Source organism: Neofelis nebulosa, chromosome 7, assembly GCF_028018385.1.
Source record: "Neofelis nebulosa isolate mNeoNeb1 chromosome 7, mNeoNeb1.pri, whole genome shotgun sequence".
NCBI lineage: Eukaryota > Metazoa > Chordata > Mammalia > Carnivora > Felidae > Neofelis > Neofelis nebulosa.
This window is the reverse complement of record NC_080788.1, coordinates 5,233,031-5,255,903: the sequence shown is the minus strand read 5'-3', so window position 1 is coordinate 5,255,903 and position 22,873 is coordinate 5,233,031. Positions and strand designations below refer to the sequence as shown.

Sequence of the window (22,873 nt, the reverse complement as noted above, 5' to 3'; positions counted from 1 at the left end):
TGATTTTGACTCAGGTCATGATCTCATGGCTGGTGAGTTCAAGCGAGTTCAAGCCTGGAGTTGGGCTGTGCACTCACAGCATGGAGCCTGTTTGGGATTCTCTCCCGGCCTTCTCTGCCCTTCCCCTCCTCTTTCTCTCTCTCTCAAAATAAATAAGCTTCAAAAAAACTCTTCTAAAAAAGGGTGTGCGTTGTCGTGATGAGCGCTGAGTAATGTATGGAATCGTTGAAGCCATATATTGTACACCTGAAACACAGAACATTGTATCTTAACTATTGGATCAAAAGAAAAAGAAAAAAAAAAAAAAACATGGGAAGATACTCTTCACTGGTATCTCTCAGTTCACAGAAAAGGAGATTAAAATTATCCAAAGAAACATAAAACATCTTTCAACTACTCATGAAATTTTCATAAAAATGAAATGAAATATAAATTAAAAATTAAAGCAACAAATGTAGTCATTTGCTTGTGCGCCTCCAGTGACTGGTCTGCATAATAAAAGCACTCACAATTGTCGTTATCACAGACCACTGACAGCGTGTTTGTTTCCATCCTCATATCCCCCCTTGGGTTTCCAGACGGTTTCTCACCTGCAGGCGGTGTTGGGGCAGTCCTTTCTTCGAGGGCGCCAACTGTGGGAAGGACAGAAGCGGATCTCCCACTCTCACCTCCCAGGGCTGAGACCCACGGTGAGCGGCGCGGGCGTCGGTGACTGACACCGAGCCGCGGAACAGGTGTGCTGGGCGCGGCGTCCGCGCCCGGGGAGGTGATGATGGGGCAGGCTCCGAGAAGACCAGGTGGACGAAAGAAGGGAGTTCTTCGGGGGCAGAAGAGGCGGGGACTTGCCTCCAGCAGGAACGCCACGTGCGAAAACAAAGGGGTGTGCCGAGGCCAGGTGCGTCCGTGGACTTGCAGGTTGAGGGAGGGGGCGCCGGGCTCGGGCAGCCGCGGGGAGGGGGGTGCTTTTCCCGGGCGGACTCCCGCCTGCTCCGGGCACAGCCTTCGGAGGCGCCTAACAACATGCCTTGCCACGCAGTCCCCTCCGCACAACTTTCATTTTTTATAGGCAAGTACGCGGAGGCCTTCGGGAAGTGAAATGACCCGCATCAGGTCACAGCTCTGGTCCACCCTGGGGTCCTGAGGGCCGGTCCGCGGATTGGCCTGCCGCACTGCCAGGGCCGTCCACGCTGAGCGGCGCTCCCAGCCCGCGGCCCGGGCCGCCGCTGTGGACTACGACTCCCACAATGCCCTCGGCCCAGCCTCCCCCCTCGGCCGCCTCAGGAGAACCAGTAGAAGAGCAGGATTTCCAGGGGCCGTTCTCGGCGGCCAATAAGCGCGGTGGGGGGCGGGCCTCTCCCGTCCATTGTTCTCGGTGCCCCTCGGGCTCGAGCCGCGGTGGATCCGGAGGGGTCGTGTTGTGCCCGGGGGCGCTTTTGCGTGCGGAGTGGCTGCGGAAGCCCGATCTGGTCTCCCGAGAGGTGAGCCCGGAGAGACGGGCCGAGAGCGGCGCGGGCCGGGGAAGTAGCCCGCAGCAAGGGAATAACGGGCCTGGAGCCAGTGCGGGCAGTCCTGCTGGGGGAGGGGCGTCGGGGGCGCTGTCCGCGACAGTGGGCCGGGGTCCCAGGGTGGGACGCCTGGGGTCCGCTCGGCGAACGCACCCGGACGTTGCTCGCGGGCGGTGAGCTGCCTGCAAGTTCAGCCAGGGGCGCGGGATTGGGACTGGAAGGCACGCTGGACGGCATCCCGCTCAGCTCCTGGTTTCACGGATGGGGAAACTGAGCTTCCGAGGGGGCGTGTCTTGCCCGGGTCCGAAAGCGAATGAGCTCACCGGGTGCAGTTTTCCCGGGCTCCCAAGCAGGACTTCTGTTATACCTGTGCCTCTTCTAGCCCTTTGGTAGATAACACATTGAGAGCTTCAGTGTTCCCACTAGCTTGCTTTCTTCTTCTTTTTTTCCTTCTTCTTTTTTTTTTTTTTTAGTTTTTCCTTCCCAGTTTTCCCTTTTTTTTGGGGGGGGGGAGAGGAGGGTTGTTATATGAGTCTTTACGATATAGTAATGATTTTTAAAGAATAATTTTCCCTTTTATAGTCTTTGAGTAGTAATTTCACTGCTCCCAACATCTTGTGTAATTAACGTCCCAAGTGTTTGTTTTGTTTTGTTTTTTGCCTTGTGTACGTGTTCATTTTTAAAGGGATTTGGGGTCATACTTTGTCTAGTGTTTCTGTTTTGCTAGGTGTGTTTTTTTCCATAATTTTCATATTTGTGAAGATTATCCCAGATTATTAATGGTTAATAATAATCTTTGTCAGCATAATTTTTAAAAATATTTGAAACTACAGCAGAATGCACACATCTGAGATTTCATATGTATGTTTTGTGCAACCATCATCAAATCAAGGTGTAGAACGTTTCCAGCACCCCAAAGGCTTTTTTGAGCCCCTTCTCAGTCAGTACCCCTGCCCCAAGGTAACCATTATTAAATCAGCATATTTTTTAAAAAATTGGCATAAAATAAATATATTTTACTGTGTGGCTGTGCCATAATTCACTAACTATTCCTCTGCTGCTGGATTTTTAAAACATCAGGTTTGTTTTGCAATTAGGAACAATGCCACGGTTTTGTTTCCTTGCAAATATATTTTTCTTTACAAAGATGATTATTTTTAAAGATAAATTCCTGAGGGGCCGAGTCTGCATTGAGGAGAATGAACATTTTAAAACTTCATACTTTTTTTTCTCATTTATAATTTTAATCGAAGCATTGCTGTTTATTTTTTAAAACTTCATACTTCTATGGTAATAATGCAGTTAAGGTGTTGCCTTCCTTCCAGCAAGGCTCACAGTATCTTCACGCCTGATCCATTGCCAATCCTGAAGATGTCCCCGTAAGAAGGATGGTCCCTGAAGTTAAGTGACTAAGTTGTGTGTTAGGTCAAGGTCATTCCGCACCAAGTTTGAACTGATTCAGGGCAGAGTAACTCAGTCCTGGGTTCTTCGGGCTTTGGATTTCTGATACTCCTGCTTTTGGAAAGAAAAGTGCTTGTTTTTTGTGCTTGTGATTCATCTTTTGCCGTAGAAAAGTTTTCAGGAATAAGCCGTTTTTCCTTTAAGAGAGGCAGGAAACTTGTGTTGATCTGTGGACGAGAATCACTTGGTGGCCTGACCTGGGCTGCTGTGAGTTAGATCCCTGTAGGCCAGTCTGCTTATTGATTGTGGTTCCCTTTTCTCATTTCTCAGCCAGACGACTTGTGGAAATTTGAGGACGGAGGTGTCTTCTCAGACGAGCCTGGCTCTAGAAGACTGACGTTCAAGGCTCGAAGCCTGCGGGATTGCCTCGGGAAAGTGGATGATGGCTGCAGAGGGGCCGAGAGTAAGCACTCCCTTGAGCCCCTTGGTCCAGGCACCTCACGAGGAAGATGAACAGGAGGAGGTCACCACCATGATCCTGGAGGACGACTCTTGGGTGCAGGAAGCTGTACTTCAGGAGGGTGGCCCTGAGTCCGAGAGCGCCGGCAAGGGCAGCCCCCACGGGGAGGCTGCTGGAGGGCCTCAGGGTGCGCTTGGCCGCCTTCGGGAGCTCTGTCGGCGCTGGCTGAGGCCGGAGGTGCACACCAAGGAACAGATGCTGACAGTGCTCCCCAGAGAAATCCAGGCCTGGCTGCAAGAGCACCGGCCCGAAAGCGGCGAGGAGGCCGTGGCCCTGGTGGAGGACCTGACGCAGACCCTTCGGGACGGTGGTAAGACGCCGGGCCTCAGCGGGAGGGTGGGCACATGCCTCCGACGAGGGGGAGTGTGGTGTTTGTGGCAGAGGAGAACGTGGCGTCCAGGACGGAGCCCGGTGCAGCCCATTCTCCTGCTCTGTCTGCAGGCGGTCAGAACGCTGTCACCCCGTTTAACGCCCTTGTTGTGTGCAGTGACAATTCCAGAATTTCACAGGACTACGCTCGGAGCTCTGTCTGTGCAGTAAGCGCAGTTTTTATGTCTGTGCTTATTTGGCGAGGGTGGGAAGCCGGTGGAGGTGGGGGAGGAGGGCGGCTGGAGACCGAGTAAACCACCCCCCTTGGCACCTTCCCTTGGTTGTGCAATAAATGTTCAAATATTTGAAGTGCCAGCAATTAGAAAAACCAGATAATCCTACGTTCAAAGAGTGATTATTTTTATGAAACCAAGATCGGTGACGAGTAAGCCAGCTAATGCCTAGGAACTGTCTGTTAAAGTCATCCCGGGCTCTTGGCAACAGTTAACATACTTGTCTCCCGTGTTAGCGATACCTTCTGGGACGTGGACATGCCATTTCACTACTCTGTCTCCGTTCGGGGCTTCGGTTGTGGACCGAGCTCCCTGCTTACCAAATGCCTTCCTTTAGGCTGCTCCGGGACCCGTCGATCGTGGCTGCCTTTGCACTGCCCAGAACCGTAGACGTTCAGAGAGAGCAGAGGACGGGAGAGGTCAGGGAGGATGTGGGACTGGAGCAGGAGGTCGTCGGCTGGAGTGGAATTTGGAAAAGGTGCAGGGCGGCGGGGAGGGGTTGGCACGAAGCTCGCTGGTTCAGGTGACAGTAAGGGAGGCCCGCTGGTTGGAGTAGAAAGTGTGTTTTTAGGAAGTGGTAGGATGTGGAGCACGGGGGCAGGGTGGGCTTGGACTGGATGTCGCTGGCCTCAGCAGGTTCTCGAACTAGAGCCCAAGCATGGGAGGAAGCGGAGTCTGGCAACAGGAAGTAGGTTTGATTCGAGTAGGGAGACGCTGGTGACAGGACAACAGCCGGGCCTTGGCTGGGCCGAGGTGGGGACAGCTGGAGAAGGGGAGGAGACCGGACACACCTAAGGTGAACTGAGAGTAACACTGGTTAGCGTTTATGGAGTCTTTTCTGGTCCGGGCCCTGTGCCTGGTATCTACGATGCAAAACTCACAGACCCTTCACCATCTTGGGAGAGAAGCGGGATTGTTATCACCAGAGAAACTGAGTGACTCCCCGAAGATCACGCAGTGAGTACAAGGACAAATCAGGATTCGAACTCACGGGTCTGAGGACACGGTTCACGTTCTTAAGCGTTTCATCACAGATGTGGTGCAAAGCGATAGTTCCCAGCGAGGGGTTGGAAAGAGCGGACGCAGGCGAGGACTAAGACAAAGGGGGCTGACTCAGAGGTGTCTAGTCCGGAGGATTCAGAAGACTGGAAGAGAAGAGGAGAGGAGGGGAGGGGAGGGGAGGGGAGGGGAGGGGAGGGGAGGGGGGGAGGGGGGGAGGGGAGGGGAGGGGAGGGGAGAGGAGAGGAGAGGAGAGGAGAGGAGAGGAGAGGAGAGGAGAGGAGAGGAGAGGAGAGGGGAGGAGAGAAGGAAAGGAAAGGAAGGTGGTTTGGGAGCAGAGGTTGTGACGATGCCTAGGGACGTGGGAGGTATGAGTAAAGCTGTCTTTTGGAGAAAGGGGCTGATGTCAAGGGCCCACTGTGAGCCCAGCCCTGCCCTGGGCACCTTACGTGGCCATCTCACTGGCAGTCCTGGGGGCGGCTGTCCTGTTGCAGATGAGGAAATGGAAGCTCCACAAGGTCAAGGCCTTAGTCGGTGTCGCACACAGCTGCCAAGTGCTGGGGCCGGGATTCGCGCTCTGGTCTGTGTGCTTCCGTGTGTGTTTCGTAGTTTTTTCTTTCGCGTTGTTTTGTTTTTTGAGCAGCAGGCAGAAGTTTATATTAGAGTATAAGACCCGAAAGGAAGAATAGTATGAAAGCTGTCTTTACAGAGACGGGGGCACTTGAAAGTGAACACCCTCGTGTTCGGTAGGTTTTATTTGAAGCGAAGTACCTGAGTTTCTTTGGCCCTGAAAAATAACTTTTGATTTTACTCTTCCTATTTAAGAAAACAAAACCAAAAATCTGTCATCCTATCCTAAAAACTTAACTTACCTGTCTCTTGACAGATGTGACAAGCTTGTGATGAACTTCAGGCTCTTCAGTCTGAGGCTGTGGAGAGGCCAGAGGGGTTGAGGGCTGAGGAGTGACCCCTGGGTTGTTTAGTTGGGGAAGTCACAAAGCAGAGGGTCAGGTCTCGGCAGGTGTCTGAGGTGGTTACAGGCACCCCCTGCTACGACCCTCCCCACCTGGCTTGCTGCAGGGCTCTGTGCCTCTTATCAGCCCCAGAACATCCAAGATGGGTTCTTCAGTCCTCTGTCTTCTGCCCTTGCGATCGGCTGTGTTGGTCTCCATTCATTTCACAAAGTCGCCTGCCCCCGTCGCCCCCCCTCCCGGTGATTACTCAGAGGCACACCTGTGATCATCTCCGTCCTTTCTCATTTATTCAGCGTAAGACCACTTGACCTCCGTTCTGTTTGTGCACTTCGGGACCTTTGGACACGTTTATCCAGCACCGGACATTGCAAGGCCTGGTTAGACAGTGGTTATTTAATGTTTCACTACCAGGCACGTCTAGGTACTCCCATTTGAAGGTTCTTATAAGTTCAGTTAAGACAGGACTTGTGTGAATAGCTGAGGTGGTAACACTCATCTCTCCTTGTGTTTCCCAAGGACACTTTCGTCCCCATTCACAGCCCTGAGCCAGGTCCTTGGTATTTCTCACCGGCACCCCCGTAGGAGGCATGGCTTCCTCCCCGTCCCTGCCCCTGTTCCAGTCCCACCTGAGTGATCGGGCGCTCTCCTGCTGAAAACTCGTCGTGAGTTCCCCCGTGTCTCCAAATCCAGCACAACCTCTTTCTTCGGCCCGGGACTGGGGCTTTGTGTGACCTGCCCTGCGGCTGCCCTCGGTCATCATGTCACTGCCCCTGCTCCATTCACACCAGATCTTGCTGTTCCTTGAACGTAGCTGGTGCTTTCTAGCATTCATCTGTGCTCCTGAATCTTGAGTTGGAATGGCTTTGTCCCATCCCTGTGTGAGAAAACCCCGGGAGTCCTTTGACTGCATACCCTTGGAGATACCCTCCATAAAGCTGTCCTTACTTCTGGTCCCTCTTCCTGTCCCTAGGTCCAGCCACCCAAGAGCGTCCCTGATCATCTCTTCCAGAAACCATCTCCCCCAGGGCGTTTGGAACCTCCTTGTCCTTTAGCTTTTGATTATGTTCCATGTTGTTTTCCATTTATGTGAAGGGTTGACTTAGTTCTTCTAGGAACCTATAAAATCCCAGAAGGCATGGAACCTCTTACCTTTCCTTTCCCTCCCTCCGTCCTACCCTTCCTTCCTTTCGTTTCCTTCCTTCCTTCTGTCTTTCCCGCCTTCCTTCCTTCCTTCCTTCCTTCCTTCCTTCCTTCCCTCTTTCCTTTCCTTCCTTCTCCCTCAGCACTGCGCACAGTGCCCCACTCACAATGGGAACTCACGAAGTGTTATTGGTATGAATAAGTAAATCCTTCCTGCCCATCTGCAGGTGTGGAGACGCTCCCCTGCACAGTCCATGAAGGAGGCAGACAGCTTCTTCATTCCAGGCTTTCTGCCTCTCCTTGAGGAAGCCGTGCTAAGCTTTTGTTTTATTTTTATACTTTTAAATGTTTATTTATTTTTGAGAGCGTGGAAGCGGGGTAAGGAACAGAGAGAGGGGGAGACAGAGAATCTGAAGCAGGCTCTGCGCTGGCAGCAGCGAGCCCGACTCAGGGCTCGGACTCACCAACTGTGAGATCACAACCTGAACCGAAGTTGGGACACTCAACCAATTAAGCCCCCCCAGCGCCCCTAGCCACTGTAGAATTGAGGCAGTTTGACCCGGTGCTGTTCTGTAATTGCTTCACCCAGGTTTCATCCAACTTTCTGTAAGAGGTAAGCAGACACTGTTGGAGCCTGCAGACTGGCGGACTCATGCCACGGTGGCCTTCCCCAGACTCCCCACTACAGTGTTGGTGCTGCATCGGAGGAACGGGGAAATGCTTCTCTCCTGATACATAGATTTTATCCCACAGAAGCTCCATCACCCAAAAAAGAGACTGCTGACATGAGAGGGGAGCAAAGGGAAATTATTGGGCTCAAGATGGATAAATTCCTCATAGATCAGTCCTCTGACCATTAGTGCAATGTGTGGTCCCTGGACCGGCAGCATCAGCGTCATCTGGAAATGTGTTAGAAACGAAATTCCTGGGCCCCACCCCGGACCGATGGAACCGGAAACTTTGAGCATGGGGGGTTTAACAAGCCCCCCGAGCGATCCTCATGCTGTCTCCACTGCGCGGGCCACCATGCTACACCTCTGGTTCTCAAACTTGACCACACTTGGGAACCACTTGGGGTCCCAGAGCCCACTCCCAGGGATTCTGATTTTCTGATTTAGTTGCCATGAGGTGTGGCCCAGGCAAGGAAGTTTTGAAAGCTCCCGAGTGGTCCTAAGATGCAGCAAAATTTCAGAACCACTGCTTAGAGCCTGGTTCCTCAAAGTGTGGTCCGTGGACCAAAGATACTGGAATCACCCGGTGCTTGTTAGAAAGGTACACTCAGTCTCACCCCAACCCAAGTGAAGCCAAATCTGCATTCGAGATCTCCAGGTGGTTCGTCTGCACTTGGAAGTTTGAGAGGCACTGCTCTGGCTTAGAGAGCATTGGAGGTTGTCCACTTCAGACCTACTCTTGTCCAACAGTCGAGCCAGAGTCACAGCTGACCTCTCCAGCCATCTTTAGAATCATCTGGCTTTTGAGCACAGGCAACAGGTGACCTGTTCTGAGTTTTCTGCCACAGCAAAATGCTCCCTTTATGACAACAGAGCAAATACATTCGTTTTTCTTAAGAAGGAGAGCAGAGAAGGTGTCTTTTTAAAGTCACGATTCTTGGGGTGCCTGGGTGGCTCAGTCGGTTGAGCGGCTGACCTCGGCTCAGATCACAATATCGCAGTTTGTGGGTCTGAGCCCATGTCGGGCTCTGTGCTGACAGCTCGGAGCCTGGAGCCGGCTTCGGAGTCTGTGTCTCCCTCCCTTTCTGTCCCTCTCCCACTCAACCCTGTGTCTCTCTGTCTCCCAAAAATAAGCAAACATTAAAAAGTAAAAAAATAAATAAAGCTACGATTCTCAGCCTCAAAACAAAAATCACCTGTAATTCACGTAAATACCTGAAATGTGTACCACACAGAGCTCTTAGACGGAATGTCATACCTGTAGGATGTTCGGCAGTCACTCGTTTAAACTGCTAACAGAGCTCACTGCCGGTTTTATCACGGTTAAGCTTTCAAGCGGCCAGAGTGCAGGTGAAACAGAAACAGCGCTCCCAGTCGCTCAGGCGTGAGCAGGTTCCTGCCAGGCTTGCCAGGACAGCGCTCCGATGGGGGGAGCTCGACTGGGCCCCAAGCTGTAGCCCAGTCAACGCCTGCGTTTTCGACCAATGGCTCTGACGGTGGTGTTGAGGCACTGGTGTGTCGCAGTCAGGTGGGAGGGGCTTTACCAGAATTTGAAGCCTAACCCATGCTAAAGTACCAAAGCCTGTGACTAATTTATTTCATTGTTGTAAATGAATTACAGTAAATTCAAGTTTATCTCCCTGGTGATAGCGGTTTTCCGCACACTCGCTGTGTTATGCTTTCTGGTGTGAGAGAGAAAGAGGAGGCGTCTGGCCAGGCAGGGGTCACGCACGGCCCTTGAACCCCAGCGGGGATGTGCTGTGCACGTGAGTCTAGAGCCTGTGTCCTGGAGGGGAAAATCCAGGAACCATTGCTTTCTCCTGAGCTTGGCCTGCAGCTTTTGTTCAGTAACCCAGAAGGGAAGAAAAAGGTCATATGGCAATTCGAGAACTGTTTAGTGAATGGTATTTGGACGGTGGTCTCGCCATTTTGAAAAAACAAAATTGGATCCTCATTTCATAACTTACACAGAAATAGATACTGCCTCACAAGTGACAAAAATAAAGTCCAGATGGATTCTAGCTCTCTACTCTAAAAGACCTGGCATGACACGTAGGAGAATCTTTTTATAATCTTGTGGTGGAGAAGGCCTTCTTAAGCAAGACAGCAATCTTCAAAGATGGATTGGACACAGGAAAACAGAAAAGTCCTTTGTGTAAAAAAGGTACTATGCACAAAGTTAAAAAACAGTGCACCAACTGGAAATATTTGCAGCAAAGTCTGCGGTGTAGCAGATAAGCGCCCAAGATCCTTGATCTGTGAGAGGTTCTGTAATCATAAGAAGAGTCAACCCAGAACAATGAAAGGTAATTAAGAGATATGCATGGTCGGGGATGTGCACGGGTGACTCAGTCGGTTGAGCGTCTAACTCTTGATTTCGGCTCAGGTCATGGTCTCGTGGGTCACGGGATCGAGGCTCCCACACACACCCCCAGTGGAGCTATCAGCTTGGAGCTTGCATGGGACTCTCTCTCCTTCTTTCTGCCCCTCCCCAGCTCATGCATGTGAGCTCTTTCTCTCTCTCTCAAAATTAATAAATAAAAGATATGAACGGGCAATTTAGAAATGAAAAGTAAATTGTAACTTTATGAAACCAGATGTTCAACCTTAGGAATGATCAGGGAAATACTCATTACAACAAGATACTGTTCTTTTGCCTACTGGACCATCTGAAACTTAATAGCATGTTTCTGAGAATTCTCTGCCTTTCTGAGCGTTTATTTAATCTTTTAAAATTAACTTCAGGGGCGCCTGGGTGGCGCAGTCGGTTAAGCGTCCGACTTCGGCTCAGGTCACTATCTCGCGGTCCGTGAGTTCAAGCCCCGCGTCGGGCTCTGGGCTGATGGCTCAGAGCCTGGAGCCTGCCTCCGATTCTGTGTCTCCCTCTCTCTCTGCCCCTCCCCCATTCATGCTCTGTCTCTCTCTGTCTCAAAAAAATAATAAAAATAAACATTAAAAAAAAAAATAAATAAATAAAATTAACTTCAGAATTAGGAGTTAATGTCACCTATTTTAAATTTGATAGAGGTGAGCCATATATTCTTTTTTTTTAGTGTGATAAAATTTACAGAATATAAAATTTGCCATTTTAACCATAAAAAAAATTTTTTTTTTTTTTTTTTAATTTTTTTTTTTTTTTTTTTTTCAACGTTTATTTATTTTTGGGACAGAGAGAGACAGAGCATGAACGGGGGAGGGACAGAGAGAGAGGGAGACAGAGAATCGGAAGCAGGCTCCAGGCTCTGAGCCATCAGCCCAGAGCCTGACGCGGGGCTCAAACTCACAGACCGTGAGATCGTGACCTGGCTGAAGTCGGACGCTTAACCGACTGCGCCACCCAGGCGCCCCACATAAAAAAAATTTTTTAACGTTCATTTATTTTTGAGAGACTGAGACAGAACGCGAGTGGGGGAGGGGCAGAGAGAGAGAGAGAGAGAGAGAGAGAGAGAGAGACACAAATCTGAAACAGGCTTCCAGGCTCTGAGCTGTCAGCACAGAGCCTGACACAGGGCTCGACCCCACGACCATGAGATCATGACCTGAGTCAATGTCGGACGCCCAACCGACTGAGCCACCCAGGTGGCCCGCCGTTTTAATCACTTTTATGTGTACACTTCAGTGACATTAGATATATTCATATTGTGGTACAATTGTCACCACCATCATTCATCTTCAGAACTTCTTCCTTTTCTCGAGCTGAAACTCTGTGCGCATTGAACAGTAACACCCCATTCCTTCTTCCCCCGCGGCCCCTGGCAACCATTGTCCTTTCTGCCCCTATGATAAGCTTCCTCCAGGAACCTCATATAGAGGAATCACACAACATTTACCTTTTTGTGTCTGGCTTATTATTCCATTTAGCACAATGTCCTCAGGGTTCATCCGTGTAGAAGCATGGGTCAGAGTTTTATTCCTTTGCAAGGTCGAATAATATTTCATTCGCTCATTTGTTGATAGATGTGTGGGTTGTTTTCAACATTTGGTTGTTATGAGTAATGCATGAACATGGATGTAAGAATACCTATTTGCGTCCCTGCTTTCAGTTCTTTTGGGTAAAGATCCAGATGTAGAATTATTAGATCATGTGGTGATCCTATGTTTAATTTTTGGGGGGAACCGCCACACTGTTTTCCATAGTGGCTGCATGATTTTACATTCCCACCAGCAGCGCACAGGGAGAGAACCATAAATTTGAAGTCTGTCTTGGGGATGCATTTTTCAAAAAGTTTATGTTATTTATTTATTTTTGAGAGAGAGAAAGAGCAGGTGTGCACAAGCAGGGGAGGGACAGAGAGAGACACACACTCTCAGAATCCGAAGCAGGCCCCAGGTTCCGAGCTGTCAGCGCAGAGCCCCATGCGGGGCTAGAACTCGCGAACTGTGAGATCATGATCTGAGCCGAAGTCAGATGCTTAACTGACTGAGCCACCCAGGCGCCCCTCAGGGGTGCATTTTTGACAATCTTTTTATACTTTCTAAAACCTGAAGTTAGTCACAGACAAATATATATGGCGCTGTTAGTAAGTGGGTAATTAAGCGCTATATCCAAGAGGAACAAGCTTGCTAATTGTGTTTACAGTGAAGCATATGAATAAATCAACTGGGTCGATACTGTATAGATAACTGTTAAGGTCAGTTGTAGGAGGGGCACATGGCTGGCTCAGCTGCTGAAGCATGCAACCCTTAATATCAGGGTCATGAGTTTGAGCCCCACATTGTGCGTAAAGTTTATTTAAGAAAAAGTCATTCAGGGGCGCCTGGGTGGCTCTTAAGCGTCCGACTTCGGCTCGGGTCATGATCTCGCGGCTCGTGAGTTCAAGCCTCGCATTGGGCTCTGTGCTGACAGCTCAGAGCCTGGAGCCTGTTTCAGATTCTGTGTCTCTCCATCTCTCGGCCCCTCCCCTGCTCATGCTCTGTGTCTCTCTGTCTCTCAATAATAAATAAACGTTAAAAAATTTTTTTTCTTTTTTTTTACAAAAAAAAAAAGTCACTCAGAGGAGCACCTAGGTGGCTCAGTCGGTTCAGTGTCCGACTTGGACTCAGGTCATGATCTCATGGTTCGTGAGTTCGAGCTCCATGTTGGGCTCTCTGCTGTCAGCACAGAGCCAGCTTCAGATCCTCTGTCTCCCTCTCTCTCTTCATCCCCCGCCCCCCAAATAAATAAATATCAAAAAAGAAAAAGTCAGTTAGACCAATGGTCCCATCTTGGCCAGATATCAGCTTCTCAGAGGGGCCCTCTGGTCGCTGGCTTTCACATTAACCCTATTTTATTGCTTTCATAGTACTTCACACTGTCTGAAAATAGCATAATTTGAATAAAGAGTGTATGTGAGGCTCATCAGTTCTTAAACTGCACAGGACAGTCCAAAACCTTCGTTTTAAAGTCTCCACATAGATAAAGTAACTTCTTTGCTACTTCAGTAGTTTTAGGGGAGAGAAGTTATTTAGAAAATGTGACCCTCTCTTCCTTATTTCCTTAACACCTGACTCATCTCTGGAGTTTTCTGTCCTGGAGATCTGGGCCTTCCTACCACATCCTCCTTCCTTCCCGCCAGCCTCCCTCTTTGCAGCCACATCCGCAGAATATGCTCCTCTTGGCATCTTATAATAGAAGATACGACGTCGACTCGTGAGGTTCCTTTGGAAAGAAAATTCCCAGCCCGGACCGGCTCTTCCCGCCCCACGCATCACGTGTTGGCGAAGACACTCCCCGTGCATCTGACCTAGGTGTTTCTTTTTTTTTTTTTTTTTCCAACGTTTTTTATTTATTTTTGGGACAGAGAGAGACAGAGCATGAACGGGGGAGGGGCAGAGAGAGAGGGAGACGCAGAATCGGAAACAGGCTCCAGGCTCCGAGCCGTCAGCCCAGAGCCTGACGCGGGGCTCGAACTCACCGGACCGCGAGATCGTGACCTGGCTGAAGTCGGACGCTTAACCGACTGCGCCACCCAGGCGCCCCTGACCTAGCTGTTTCTGAATCTTCATGCTCTTCATTGGCCACCAATAAAAAAAGGAGGGAGCTGCCTGAGCTCAAATGCACTCTACTTTGTACTTTTTTTTTTTTTTTGAGTAGGCTGCATGTCCAGCGTGTGGAACCCAGCGCGGGGCTTGAACTCACGACCCTGAGATCCAGACCTGAGCTGAGGTCAAGACTTGGGCGCTTAACTGACTGAGCCACCCGGACACCCCTACTTTGTACTCTTTTGACTTCACCCGTGCCCGTCTTTCTTGAGGAGATGCTCGGAAGGGGCCAGGATCCTTCATCCTTCCCACCTCGGTGATCGTGTTTCCCGTGGAGGCCCTTGTGAGGGCAGAGCACTCGAAGGGCCACTCTTATGTCTTTCAGAATGTCTCCTGTGCGTCTCTGCTGTCAGAGAGCAGCTTTTAAAGAACTCCCGTCCCTCCTTTGGCCTTTCCTGGAATATCACAGTCTTGCCTCTTTGTCTAGTAAAGGGGGGTAGGACTGGTTCTTAAGCTGCAGACGGCGGGAGGGGGTGTAATGAGGTGACAGAAGATAATCACATAAAGTTAAGCATCACTTTTAAAAGCTTTCCTATTATAAGGGAATTCTCTCATAGTTTCATCTAATTGTTTGACACTGTTTTTGTTTTGTGTACATTTAAATCTTCGATCTAGTTGGGATTTTTCCTGGTGTGGGATCCAACTCAGATTTCTGCATGTGGCCTAACCAGTCGTCCAGCCTCACTCACTCGATGTCGTGTTTCTTCTCCACGGATTTGAGAGGCTGCCTTTATCATACGTTAAAGTCCCAGAGTCATTATACGGATTCTTGTTTCCCTTCCACTCGTCTGTCTTTCCATGTGACACCTGCATCAAATTCTGAATTCACATGTCCTTTGAGTCTATTTCTAGAGTTACTGTGTTGTTTCGTTGGTCTTATTGTCAATTTATATTTTCATTCTTGAGATTTGGTAATAGGTTTTAACATCTGGCAAAGATAGTCCCTCTCCTCCCCACCCCTGATTTTAGTCAGTAATCTTAAGATTTTTTCAAGTTTTTTTTTTTTTTTTTTAGTAATCTCTACATCCAACATGGTGCTCAAACTCACAACCCCGAGATCAAGAGTCGCACGCTCCACTGACCGGGCCAGCCAGGCGCTCCTTAATGTTTATTTATTTAAAAAAAATTTTTTAATGTTTACTTATTTTTGAGAGAGACAGAGGGCGAGTAGGGGAGGGGCAGAGAGAGAGGGAGACACAGAATCCAAAGCAGGTTCCAGGCTCTAGGCTCTGAGCTGTCAGCACAAAGCCTGACTTACGAACTGCGAGATCATGACATGAGCCGAAGTCAGACACTTAACCTACCCAGCCACCCAGGCGCCCGTTTTTGTACCGATAAAGACACACTTCGAGTGCACAATTTGCCAATTTTTAGTGATGCGCTTTGAATTCCTGGGTATCCAGATGAGGCAATCAGTGAACACGTCCCGTCTCCCACCCACCTTCTCTCAGCCCCGATTTTGGCTAGAGTATCACTTCTGCACCGCTCTGTAAACTTGACGTTCTCTTTTCTCACCGTAATCGCCCTAGTAGTGTGAGACTTGCTATCAGGCGTTCATCCCGAGCCCTTTTGCTCCAGGGCTGCCTTCATCTCTTGGTTGACCGAAGCTCACCTCCTGGTAGTTTCTTCAAGAAGGGCTCCCAGGACCCACATTCTGTGACTTAGTGCAGATTCAGCGCTGTTTGCCTGCAGGCCTGATCCTTGGGGGTTTTGTTGAACACGAGATCCCCGGCCCACCTTTGCTTTCCTGGGCTGCCTCGCGGCTCTTGCCGCCTGAGGCGCTGAATGTCCCCGTGGAGAAGTCTCAGCCCAGCTGGTTCTCCTCCCCCATGTGAGTGATTGGGGCCTTGTCGTCCCCTGTCTCGTCGCTAACCACTCTGGGCTGGTTTTCCTGACACCGCGCACCTTTCAAGGGTCCTTGTAGCTTCATCGGTTACACTTTTAGTGTTTGTCCTGTTCCTTGGTTTAGTTCTCTTTCCTCGCTAACTCCAGTTCTGTGCGTGTGGCCTCTCCTTTTGTCCGTTTCTGCCCTTCTCTTTAATCCCCTCGTCCTCTCTGTCCCCTTCTTTTCACTGCTTTTCTCATTTGGGTCCCCCTTCCCCCTTTCTGAGCTTTCCCATCTGCCTCTTTCCCTTTGTGTCCTCATCTTGTCCTCTCGTCTCCAGACTTCCCCTGCCTCCCGGGGCCCTGCCGCCACCGCTCCGGCTCTTTCTTGACCGTTCACTTCGCAGCCGGCCTTCCTACGGGCAGTTGCTTTGCTTAGTGTTGTTTTAACGCGTGACCTATGTCGCCTTCTCAGGAATAATTCCCATGATTAATGTGAGGGTCAGAGGCTCTCTCCTTCTCCGCTTCGCAGAAACAGACTGTCCCTGCATAGGTGGCTCATGTGGGTGATTCTGGTTGCAGCCTGACCTCCCGAAGCCAGCCCCGCTTGCCCAGGTCCCACATGCACTGTTGCTCTTGAGGGTGCGTCCCTTACCTTCAGGAAGTGACTTTCTGAGCTTACTGAGACCAGTTGCCCTTAGTCCCCCCCCCCCCCCCACTCCCCCCGCACCCACTTTCCATGTTTATTCTCTTCACTTCCTGCCTCCTCGGCCTCTGCCCAGTCTCTGCTGTTTTTGGAAGCCCTTGTATGTATTTTGGTGTCTGCAGATTAATCTGCTCCCTAATCTCACTGCAAATGGAGTTTGGGTTCTGTTCATCTTCCCTGTTGCTTCTGAGCTCATTGCAGAACACACCAACCAGTTCTGATTTTAAGACAGCGGAAAAGCTTATGAGCTAGTGTCCTTGTTCAGAAGAGAACAACTACTAAAGTCATTTTAAAAACATGTCTTGGGTAGTGTTGGCTTGCCGAAAATAAACCAGGGCAGGGCGTCTGCCTGGAGGACCTTGTAGAAGAGTGGTGATGGCAGACCTCTGTGCTAGAACCTTGGGAAACTGTTGCAGGAAGCCGAGGACGCGCAGAACTCCTGGTCCTGGCCGCGTGGGACATGCACCGGTCCCTGGAGACCTGGGGCCAGAGGGCAGGTGTAGGGGCCCACACACTACCAGCAGAGTGTGTGTTAGTGAGCATGAAATGTACCCTTATGTCTACCTGTGAGTTTAAATACAGTCTCAGCCAGTATTGACTGATGGCACGGCTGGAACCCGGGTTCTCCCTGAGGGATGTGTGGCAGGTTTGATCATGTGCACACACGGAAATTTACCTTACCTTACAGAAACTCATAATCATGGAATCAAGCATCTAACTTTAAATAAATGATTTCTGGGGCGCCTGGGTGGCTCAGTCGGTTGAGCGTCTGACTTCGGCCCAGGTCATGATCTCATGAGCCCCGCGTCAGGCTCTGTGCTGACAGCTCAGAGCCTGGAGCCTGTTTCAGATTCTGTGTCTCCCTCTCTCTGACCCTCCCCCGTTCATGCTTTGTCTCTCTCTGTCTCAAAAATAAATAAACGTTAAAAAAAAAATAAACGATTTCTTAGCTTCAGTCATGGGAATGTCACTAGGACTTTGTATAATTATTTTACTAATTGTCTTCCCTGCTCTGGATGGATCTGCTCTTTTCTGGAGGTCTTAAGTTAGGTGTTAGGGATAATCAGCCTATCATCCTTATCAATAAATCATTGATTTACTTCTGTACCCTACAGAATTCCAAAAAAGAATTAAAGACAACTTACAGAAACTGCACAAGGGTGCTCCCTTCGGTAGCACATATACTAAAATTGGAACGTTACGGAGATTAGCCAAAAAGAAAGAAAGAGAGAGAAAGAAAGGGGAGGGAGGGAGGGAAGGAAGGAAGGAAGGAAGGAAGGAAGGAAGGAAGGAAGGAAAGAAGGAAGGAAGGAAGGAAGGGAGAAAGAAAAGAAAGAACAGAAAAAAGAAAGAAAAAAGAAAGGGGCACAAGGAAATTATAGCAAAAAAGAAAATAATGGGAGGGGAAAATGAGATGAAAGAACACAGATTGGGGGCGGGACAAACATCCAGTATTCTTTCTCTGAGCTTTTGACTCCAAGCTTCCAAGCAGGCAAGGCAGAGAGGGGGAGCCATAACCAGAGGGGTGAGGCAAACACAAATGTGTTGATCAGAGAGTGGTTCTTTTGGGAATTTCGGTTACAGCGAAATTTCCTTCTCGCTCATCAAGAGGACATTGTGTGGTATAAACAATGTTGCCAACAACTTCCTGGCAGTGTCAACGTTCCCGACAGCCATTAATTTCTGATGATGCTTCTCAGACTGCTCGACTATCTGCCAGAGTCATTAAATCAACACACGGTTCAGTTCTGCGAGGATCAGAACAGTGGGATCCAGGCTAATGGCTCTCCACTGCTCTGGTTTGATCCTGGGATAGACTTCAGAGTCTCTCTGTTAAGGAAGGGAATGCATGTCTTTTCGGGGATCCTCCCGAATGACTTCTTTCACCCAAATGTTGGATAAGTACTGGGCGGTAGTTTGACAAGTTTCTGGAAGGTAGATACTTTGTATTACCGATGGGAGATCCATTCTACTGCAGAGAAATTTTAGGGCTCTTTTAACTGCCTACTTGCTTCCAGTTATCTATATAGACACCTGGAAGTCCTTTTTGCAGAGGCCCTGTTATCTCGTCTGTCTTACTTAAAATCTAGTTAGATTATTAACACCATAGTGTGATGCATGAGATTAGTATATAATCTTTTTTTTAAAGCTTTTTAATTTATTTTTGAGAGAGAGAAAGAGACAGCGTGAGTGGGGAAAGGGCAGAGAGAGAGGGTGAGAGAATATCCTGACGCGGGGCTCGAACTCATGAAACCATGAGATCACGACCTGAGCTGAAACCAAGAGCTGGATGCTTAACTAAGCCACCCAGGCACCCCTGAAAAGAGACTGAATTTTAGGGAAATTTCTCCGGCACCAATGAAAAACGTATTCATTCATTCACCAAATTTAATTGAGCACCTGTTAGGCATATGGCACCTTGGTGAGTTTTGGGGGTCATTGTGTTCCCTGTTGTTTTCCCTTGATTAGGATTTTCACATCCCCGCCTGACTTCATTTCCCAGTGGAGAAACAGATATAGATGTGGGACCCGAATCTTTAAGTCTTAGAAATTCTGGGTGATTACCACATGGGTACGAGGTCTGACAACCAGATAATCAGAAGGAAAGGAAATCAGCCTGGTTTTTTTCTTTTTTTTTTAACATTTTTTTTTATTTTTGTGAGACAGAGAGAGACAGAGCGCAAGCAGGGCAGAAAGAGAAGGAGACACAGAATCTGAAGCAAGCTCCAGGCTCTGAGCCGTCAGCACAGAGCCCAACGAGGGGCTCGAACTCACGAACCATGAGATCATGACCTGAGCTGAAGTCGGACACCTAACTGACTGAGCTACCCAGGCGCCCCAGAAATCCACGTGGTTTTTAAAAGTTTTGAGTATTCCTTGGCCTCTTCATTTTCATTAGTTTAAATTTTAGGGGAGCCTGGCTGGCTCAGTCAGTAGAGCGTGTGACTCCTGATCTCAGGGTTGTGAGTTGGAGCTCCGCATTGGGCATGGAATCTACTTTATTTATTTTTATTTTTTTAGTGTTTATTTTTGTGACAGAGAGAGAGAGAGAGAGAGCATGCGTGAGCAGGGGAGGGACAGAGAGAGAGGGAGACACAGAATCTGAAGCGGGCTTCAGGCTCCGAGCTGTCAGCACAGAGCCCCACGTGGGGCTCAAACTCAGGGACTGGGAGACCGTGACCCGAGCCCAAGTTGGACACTTAACTGACTGAGCCACCCAGGTGCCCCAAGCGTGGAGCCTGCTTTGAAAACAAAGTTTAATTCGTAAAAGATTTCACTCTGCTTTCCTTTCCTTTCCTCATCATTACAGGAGGTTGAGTACAAATTGAAGAAACGTGGTTTTCTTCCCTGTTTCAGATTTTGAGATCCAGAGCGAGGATGGGGAGAACTGCAATCAAGATGTGTTCGAGGACGCGGAATCAGGGCAGATGTTGCCGGAGAGGCCCGACGGGGCGGGCACTCAGCGGCCTGACTGGGAAGGCGACTTGGAGAGAGACCGTGGCCCTGGGGGGCGCCGGGGAGGGGCCCCGGCCGGGGGCCGCAGGGAGGTGGCAGCCCAGGGCCGGGAGGTGGGAAGGCTCATCGGCCTTCAGGGCACCTACCTGGGGGAGAAGCCCTACGAGTGTCCGCAGTGTGGGAAGACCTTCAGCCGGAAGTCCCACCTGATCACGCACGAGCGGACCCACACGGGGGAGAAGTACTACAAGTGCGGGGAGTGCGGGAAGAGCTTCAGCGACGGCTCCAACTTCAGCAGACACCAGACCACCCACACGGGGGAGAAGCCTTACAAATGCAGGGACTGCGGGAGGAGCTTCAGCCGGAGCGCCAACCTCATAACCCACCAGAGGATCCACACGGGGGAGAAGCCCTTCCAGTGCGCCGAGTGCGGCAAGAGCTTCAGCAGGAGCCCCAACCTCATCGCCCACCAGCGGACCCACACGGGGGAGAAGCCCTACTCGTGCCCCGAGTGCGGGAAGAGCTTCGGCAACCGCTCGAGCCTTAACACGCACCAGGGCATCCACACCGGCGAGAAGCCGTACGCGTGCAAGGAGTGCGGGGAGAGCTTCAGCTACAACTCCAACCTGATCCGGCACCAGCGGATCCACACGGGCGAGAAGCCCTACCGGTGCCCCGACTGCGGGCAGAGGTTCAGCCAGAGCTCGGCGCTCATCACGCACCGCAGGACGCACACCGGCGAGAAGCCCTACCGGTGCGGCGAGTGCGGCAAGAGCTTCAGCCGCAGCTCCAACCTGGCCACGCACCGCAGGACGCACCTGCCCGAGAAGCCCTACAAGTGCGGCGAGTGCGGCAAGAGCTTCAGCCAGAGCTCCAGCCTCATCGCGCACCAGGGCACGCACACGGGCGAGAAGCCCTACGAGTGCCTGACGTGCGGGGAGAGCTTCAGCTGGAGCTCCAACCTCGTCAAGCACCAGCGCATCCACACGGGCGAGAAGCCGCACCGCTGCGGCGACTGCGGCAAGAGCTTCGGCCAGCGCTCCCAGCTGGCGGCGCACCGGCGGACGCACACGGGCGAGAGGCCCTACCGGTGCGTCCTGTGCGGCAAGAGCTTCAGCCGCGGCTCCGTCCTCGTCATGCACCAGCGAGCCCACCTGGGCGACAAGCCGTACCGCTGCCCCGAGTGCGGGAAGGGCTTCAGCTGGAACTCGGTGCTCATCGTCCACCAGCGCACCCACACCGGGGAGAAGCCCTACAAGTGCCCCGACTGCGGCAAGGGCTTCAGCAACAGCTCCAACTTCATCACCCATCAGAGGACTCACGTGAAGGACAAGCTGGGCTGAGGCGGCACAAGGGCCCCGGGGCACCGAGGTCCCTCCGGGAGAGCCATGCTCCCTAAGCGGTCTCTGGGGACTTTTGCGGGGACCTCGCCCTCCCCCCGTCCCCATCTCTAACACACCTCGGTGGTCGCAGGCGAACCCCCAGAACAGGGCACAGGGACGGAGGGTCGGGTCTTCTCACTGCTTCGTTTCCAGGCGCGACTGGCGTCCTGCGTCCCGGTACTCTGTGCCTCGGTCCCCGCTCTAGTGGGACGGGGTGGGGCGGGGGTGGGGTGTTTCGCATGTGGAACGGAAGACCGCGTGCCCCCAGCCCAGGCTGAGTCCTCGGAAATACGGTCCACAGGTGCTGGTGGTTTCGCCCCCACCTCGCTGGGTTGAGGTGCCTTGACCCCGAGCTGCTGGCACGCCAGGGCGCCCCGTCCAAACCCACTCTTCCTGGCGTGGGTCCTGGGCTTTGATTGCAGGTCAGGGTGGATGGGCTCGTCCAGCTCTGGGTCCTCCACGTGAAGGCAAAGGCCGTTTCTGTTTGTAGAAAGCGTCAGGAACACCTAAACACCAGGCTGTATGCCCTGGAACCAGCATCCTGGTAGGCTTTCCGTTGGTTAAGAGCTGAACAGGGCCTGCCAGGAAGGGTATAAACGGGGATGTACACATTTGCCCGTGTCTCTGCTTACTGTCCCGTGGGAAGTCGGCTGCCGGGGGAATGCACTGGTTTTTGTGGAGTTTTGGTTTTTGAGTGGGAAGTGAAGTCGGGGACCCCCACTGCCTACCCCTGGCCGATGGTGGTTTCTGTCTCATCGGGGGTGGAACAGCCCTGTGCTCTTCAGGGGGGCCTGTGTCTTCACCCCCACAGATAAACAGCCCCCAGATCATCTCTCTGCACTGGCCATTCCCGTTCTTCTCTTTTTTATGTTCTATATGCAGAGATAGAATTCTGTCTGGTAGCTTTTGTATACTTTCATATTTTTAAGGAAGTGTTGGTTTTGAGGACACACAGTCTGTGCCCCGGAGGGATGTGAGCTTGAATCAAGGGCTGTTCTGACAGGTGTCATCCTTGGTCTGGGGGTGCTACCAGCGCTTTGTGGTTGGGTCCTCGAGCCTCGAAACCGTAGAGACCAGGGGATGGTAGCAGGTCAGGGGGTTGTTACGAGGAAGGGGAGAGCAGATAAAGTGTTCTGGGAAATGCGAAACCACCTCCTCCAGCGCATGGAGCCTGTGCTCACCACGGGCCTTGGTTCTTAGAGAACGGATGCTCAACATTGCCTAATAAAATAGTCTCATTCTTTTCCTGTGTCTGCCTTCTGATGTGGACCGGACTATTAGCAAACCCACACACCTCACTTCCCACCCACTCACCTCCTGTCCCTGCCCTAGGCCAAAAGTGGCCCAAGACCTTCAGGGAGTCAAAGTCAGTGGCTTCAAAGAACACACCTTTGGGTGAACCAAGATCTGAGTGCTTGACCGGTGCACACACCTGTCCACCGTCCTTTGCCGACTCTGCATCCGGTCTGTCAACCAAGATGGAGTGGCAGGTTTGGCTAAGAAGCCAGCGGCCTCCTAAGGAGGCTGTTGGGAATCATCTCTATCCAGAAGCAACTAGATTAGACACAAGGAGGACGTTTCTAAACTAGGCAGTGATGGTTGTGAAACCAAGCCACGTAGGCCATGAAATCCCCATCATTCACTTATTTGGCAAACATTGAGGGCTTAAGTA

General features: G+C 51.0%; 1 protein-coding gene across 3 annotated transcripts; it reads left to right on the top strand.

Moving 5' to 3' along the window:
• Positions 1-1,108: 1,108 nt before the first annotated feature.
• ZSCAN2 (zinc finger and SCAN domain containing 2) lies at positions 1,109-22,446 on the top strand. Of its 3 annotated transcripts, XR_009263788.1 has the most exons (4): positions 1,124-1,478; positions 3,237-3,736; positions 19,721-21,577; positions 21,624-22,446. XR_009263788.1 is itself a non-coding variant. In XM_058736490.1 (3 exons), the coding sequence occupies exons 2-3, from the start codon at positions 3,346-3,348 to the stop codon at positions 4,047-4,049; spliced, it is 573 nt and encodes a 190-aa protein (XP_058592473.1). In that variant the 5' UTR covers positions 1,109-1,478; positions 3,237-3,345; the 3' UTR covers positions 4,050-4,100. The 3 variants fall into 3 exon arrangements, 2 of the variants coding, with proteins under 2 accessions (XP_058592473.1, XP_058592472.1); XM_058736490.1 differs by lacking the exons at positions 19,721-21,577; positions 21,624-22,446 and adding an exon at positions 3,868-4,100 and having other exon boundaries at positions 1,109-1,478; XM_058736489.1 differs by having other exon boundaries at positions 19,721-22,446.
• Positions 22,447-22,873: the final 427 nt, after the last annotated feature.

What these genes read in the sequence shown, in the direction of transcription:
- ZSCAN2 (XM_058736489.1), top strand. Translation starts at nt 3,346, where the DNA reads ATGATGGCTGCAGAGGGGCCGAGAGTAAGCACTCCCTTGAGCCCCTTG. An exon ending in GCAGACCCTTCGGGACGGTG is followed by an intron (nt 3,737 to 19,720) that starts GTAAGACGCCGG and finishes TCCCTGTTTCAG; the next exon opens with ATTTTGAGATCCAGAGCGAG.